This window comes from Phaethon lepturus, unplaced genomic scaffold (assembly GCF_000687285.1).
Source record: "Phaethon lepturus isolate BGI_N335 unplaced genomic scaffold, ASM68728v1 scaffold20525, whole genome shotgun sequence".
Taxonomy (NCBI): Eukaryota; Metazoa; Chordata; class Aves; order Phaethontiformes; family Phaethontidae; genus Phaethon; species Phaethon lepturus.
The window spans coordinates 1-5,761 of record NW_010538629.1 but is presented as its reverse complement, the minus strand read 5'-3'; the positions used below and the strand labels follow the sequence as shown (position 1 = coordinate 5,761).

Genomic DNA, 5,761 nt, shown 5'->3' with positions numbered 1-5,761 from the left:
ATTCCAACGCGGGGATTCCCGTGGTCCCAGAAGACACTGGTATATCACATCTGATGTGGGATGCTCCAAAACATACCAAGTCTTCAGACATGAAATATTAAAAGCACTCTAAGCTTCTCTAAAGACTCTAAAGGCTCTCTTAAAACCCCTCAAGCCTACTTCGTTCACTCAGGGACAAGGCTTTGCCATATATTGTACGTGGCTGCAGACCAGGGAGGAGCCTTTCATGGAAGTCCACAATGATACGCAGCACATTAGTGCAGCTTTCACGCCCTGGGGACACTGTCACCACGAGAGGGAAAAGGCAGCTTTCCAGCAGCAGCAAACACCTGTCTCGCTCAAAGGGGAATGCTTTTTGTGTTGTTAGTTTGTTCTGTGCAAGCAGTAATCGTTTTCAGTGTCGAGAGAGCTGTTGTACCCCGACGACGGATACAGGTCCCTCTTAAGTATCCTATTGACGATGTTGATCAGAACTTTTTTGTACTGTTGACGTAAAAGTGAGTAAACAAATGGATCTGATGCAGCCTTACTGTAGGTGAGGCACTTGCTTATAATTCCCCAGTAGTAATTTATGGTAACAAAAGGAAGGAGCTCTATCAACCTGTTAAACATTAAAGAGAGATGGAAACACTTGAGTATTATATTCACACTGAGCCCGGTGCTCAACTCATGCTTCATGAAACATTAAAGTAACACTTATTTTCTTACAGTACACAGTCCCTGCAGGAGAAGGGCCCTTTACTTACTTAATTCTTGGGTTCAATAAAGGCAAAGGGAACTTTCCTAGCAAGGCCACTGGGAAACAACCATCATTCCCTCTATGGAAAGAGAGAACAAGTGTGTTTTCAATGTTAATGCTCCTATACATGAGAGATAAGAAAGTGCTGCACTTCATTGCTCACTTTCTGAATTTAGAGAGTTGTGCTGGTACGTGGTCAAAACCTTAGTGACATAATTGACTACCCCTCTCCCATGGCAAGCTTGAGATAGGCACATGTGACTTGGGGCATCCAGGCTCACCCAACTCAGTTGCCCAAGTACAGCTGTCTAGTGACACTTGAGACACTTGGGCATAATCCACTTTGCATCAGGCTGCTGGTCCTGGAAGTTGTGGGTCTCTCTGTCCCGTGTCATACCTTCCAATCTCTGTAAAGCTTTTGGATACTATGCAGCATCTCAAATGACACCAGAAGCCTGGTCTAGATCACTGAATCCACACCCTCTGACACAGAACAGTGACCCTGAATTACACCACTGCTGTGAATTATCACATATGCAAAGAGAATTCATGTTAGACCGTTGTAGTATGAAGAAAAACACAGCAGTATCTCAGAGGGATTTGGGTGGCACCTGCTATCCCGTAGTATTGCTTAGAAGCACAACTGCATCTACTTACCTGCGAAAGCTTCTGCGTGCACTTGGCTGACCGCTACTTTGGCCAAAGAAAACAAGGAGACAACAATTTTATCATCATTATGTGACCAGCCAGCTGTCTCCAGACCTGTGTCTCCTGGTCTGTGCTTCACAGATGATTAGTGGCCTCAGCACCTCAGTTGAGATGAGTGTATTAATCATGGGGGGAGAAGTTGCAACTAAGTTAAACAATTTTTCCACAGAAGTGAGAGCAAATTTTCAGATTATTCCAGCAAATGTCTGGCATAAAGTTCATCTGCAATGGGCAAACTCCTCAGGAAGGTGGAAGGAACAGGGTGAAAAGTTTTTTGTTATCTTTACATCTTTTGTGAAACCTTTTGCCGGAGCAAGAACATACCATTTTGCTATATTCATTCCAGAAGAAAAAAAAAATAGTGTGAGATAAAAAAGCCCTTTTCTTTACCCTGAAACCTCACTGTTTGAAGATGTAAGATCAGAAGTTTTCTCACGGCTTGAAGAACCTTTTGGCCTCTTTCCAAAATGCAGAGCTCCCAACTTGCACGGTGTTGACTTTTGAAGCTGTTCTAGTCCCTCCACATAGAAAAGCTGACTTACCACCACTAGGACTGAACATTGCAACAAGTGGTTGAACTCTGACAGGAAAATTTCTCATCTGTATGTGTAAAAGTGAAATAATTCCTATGGCAAGTGCATTTAAAAAACAGATTACTTCTGTTTGAAGCTGCGTGGAAAAAATCCCACTGAATTCAAAACACAGAGTGCAGGAAGACACAAAATGTGAGAAATAAATAAATGTATGATAAATGACAGTTGCTGCATGGTTGCTTAGGTTTATCCCATTCTGTATATCATCCTAATACAAGAAATACATATGTGATATTTACACAATTGATGTTTTGATATTTACACAATTGATGTTTTTATAAAGATACTAAGAAGACTAAGGTATCTTTCAATCATGAAAATAGATGTATTCCCTTTAATGTATTATGGGCCCAAACATAATTGCACTGAAGCCAACAGAAGAAAAATTACACAGATTTTAATAAGATAAAGTGCCTGGCCAAATCGAGTCAGCCTTAGAAATATCCATCTGAATGCATCTTTAGTATCATTTTCTTGTTTTCAGTGCTTTTACAGAAAAGATGAAATTCATCTGTCGGCTCTTAGTGAACAGACGAATACATTGCTAATGATCATAATCTCATTCATATTTCTGAAACGAGGAGCAAAAACTGAGCTCATCACACAACCTGAGTCACCAGGCCAAAGAGCAAGAAAACAAAGTAGAAGATGTCTCACGTTGCCTCCATCGAAATTTCTTCGGTGCTACCCCCACCAAAACAAGAATGGGGGAAGAATGGAGAAATGGGCATGGCAAGTCCTCCAACCTCACCTCCACCATCACCTTTTATCTAGTGCTGCCTGGACACTTGCCACTGGGGCAAAGAGCCCTTGAGGATGTCCTCCCCAAATACTTCCCATTTTGCTGTCACTGAACCATCTCGGTCCTTGTGACTGAGGCAGATGTTGTACCTTAACACACGCACTTATATACACCAAGCCTCAGTCTTCTCTCTGTTGACACAGCAAAGTACCAGTTTGTCACACACAGAAAATGCACCATCTCACATTTGTGAAATGCAAGGTCTGAAGAAAGAAGTCGCTTTTATTTTAGAAGTTTGTGAGAAATATCTCCACCCTGAAAAATGTGGCAATGCTGGAATTTGCCGAGCTTGGTTATGTTCAGATGGAAGAGAAGATAGCAAAATGCACTTTGCTCAATATAATTATATCCTGATTATGGCAAAAGTGAGTAGAAAATGACTCAGAATGTACTGAACAGTGATCAATTAACCTTTTAACTCTGTGATGTAATGTTAATATTTGTAATAATCCTTTCAACTGCAGGAAAAAAATGCAGTTATCCAGGCAATCAGTCAGGAATCCCTTTCAACATCTAAATGGGAACTGAAAGAAATGTCATCCTAAAGGTTAAAAACCATGTAATTTTTTGTGCACTGGCCTCAATCTGTCCCACTACCCATGTAAGAAAAGGGCAACAACAGTGATCATAAGTGGCCTATACATATATGTGACTGTGTGAGATCAATGCACTAAAGCTGGCCAATTTCTGTAAGCTGGTGTGGCTGCAGACCCTGGGAGCTTGGCAGCAACACTGAGGAAGTCCTCACCAGAGTGGTTTTGCAAACACTAGTGCACCATCCTCGACAGAAGTCAGTTCTCTTCAAGTGTGTCTTGGATACACTGTGAAGTGGGAAATATTTTAAAGAATCACTAGTGAAAGATGTAGCCCATTTCAGTTTAGAGATGAAAGGCAAAATCCTGACATGCTGCAATTCAGTGGAGTTATGTTGACTTCCATCTCACTGATTTATGCAAGATTTAAAAATAATAACCATATGTTGTATAAAAACTATGCAAGTATGGAATGAGACTGATACATGACTATTAAAAAAGGGGCAAACCACCAGGGTGAATGCCAATGATTCTGACCAGTTGAAGAGCATGATGTTGCCTATACATTTTATTATTGGTTTTCCTGGGAGGGAACTTTCACACCTCATCACAAGGCCATGCTGCACCATAAGCAATATATTTACAGACAATAATGTTTCCAGACACAAAGCTTATCTGACAAGTTATCAGCCTGGATGAATTTAAATTATGTCACCTCAGCTTCCAATAGCAGCAATTTGGCCTTATGCCTTTAAAAGAAAAAAAAAGACCTGAGCTAATCAGGAAATGCTGGCTGCTTTCCTCTCTATTGCTCAGGTTGTGCTAATAAAGGGTGGCGAGTCTTTTAAACTGCTTTCATCTCCCACTGGCATGTAATTAATTCCTGGTACTTGTCCTAAAAGCCTCTTACTCTTGGCAGAGGCACCCAGACCGGGCTGCAATGAGGAAAGGAGAGCCAGAGCTGCCGAGGCTTCGCCCAGCGGGCTGGGTGTGCGGGCAGGGTCAGCCCCAGGTCTCCGTCAGGCTCTGGGACCCCAAAATTAGCTGTAGACCGCCCCCCCCCGGCACCTGCGCAGGAGAGGGCATACCGGACCTGGGAAGGCCCCCACCCCAACAGACGATACTAACCTGGTGATAATGTAAGGACCAAAACAGATCACGAACGACCCTATAAAAATACTGATTTTCTTAGTAGCCCGCTGCCGCCTCCGTTTCTGCTCATTAAGACAGCGCTGCTTCACACTGCAAGGGGAAAGAGCAGTCGGTGGGTTAAGGCAAGAAGCGAGGAGGCGAGATGTGAGCCCAGGGGAGAGGGGAAGGACCCGCTCCCGGCCGGAGAGCCCTTGCCCCGAGGGAGAGCAAGGCAGGGCAGCCCCGGTCCCGGGGGAGGGCAGCCCCCGGGGGAGGGCAGGGCAGCCCCGGTCCCGCGGAGCCTGGGGACGATGGCACTCGCCAAAGCAGCGACTCGCTGCGAAAGGGGACTCGGGTAAGTGGGAGCACCCGGCGAGAGGGACTAGCATTTAAACAAAGCAGGCTACAAATGCACAAACTATCGTCTTCTGGCACTATAAGCGGCGTCTGAAACTAGAGGCAGAAGGGTTCGCCGGGCGGTCGGGGCAGGCAGGAGCGCAGGAAAGGGTGCTGGGGAGGCAGGACATCCTCTCCGCCCGCGTACCTACCGCAAGCGCCCCGGGGCTGTGAATACGAACACGCACTCATTACCTGGGGTGGATATCCACCAGCAAAACCAGAGTCTGCATGGTGATAATGTCTATCCGCTTGCAGTGGAACCGGGCAACTTTCAACACCTTTAAATAGGTGAAACACAAGATCACCAGCGACAGCATGAAACTGGTGGAGTGAAAGACGATGGTGAACACTGTAAACCTTCTCCGCTCCGTCTCTTCCTTCAGGTGCAAGGTGCAAGAGGCATAAACGCTGCTGTAATCTACCCACGAGTAAAACAAGGATACCAAGGGGAACGTGAGAGAGTGGAGCCACGAGTAGCCCATCAGTATCACAGCGTCCTTATACCGCATCTTGCTGGTGTAGCTTAAGGGGAACACCACGGCAATCCATTTGTCGATGCTGAGCGCTGCCATGCTCAGCATCGTGTTGGAAGTCAGGAAAGTTTCCAGGAAACCCACCGCTTTGCAGACGCAGCCCCCGAGGGGTTGCTGGTTCCTCAGGATCCCCAGCAGGGTAAAAGGCATGTTCAGGACGGTGAGGAGCAGGTTGCAAAAGGATAAGTTCACCAGGAAAACCCCGGCGACCTGCTTGCGGATCTCCGTACTGTAGACGAAGCATAGCAGCACCAGGAGGTTGGAGAGCAAGGAGACAACCAGCACCAGCACGAGGAGCAGCGCCAGCAGCACGCCTGCCAAGT

General features: G+C 45.6%; 1 protein-coding gene across 1 annotated transcript; it reads right to left on the bottom strand.

The window, feature by feature from the left end:
• Positions 1-363: 363 nt before the first annotated feature.
• On the bottom strand, positions 364-5,756 carry LOC104613867 (G-protein coupled receptor 26-like; the record flags this gene model as incomplete). Its single annotated transcript, XM_010286887.1, has 3 exons — positions 364-601; positions 4,504-4,617; positions 5,098-5,756. Coding segments are annotated over 3 exons (1,011 nt in total), but the record flags the coding sequence as incomplete, so codon positions are not given.
• Positions 5,757-5,761: the final 5 nt, after the last annotated feature.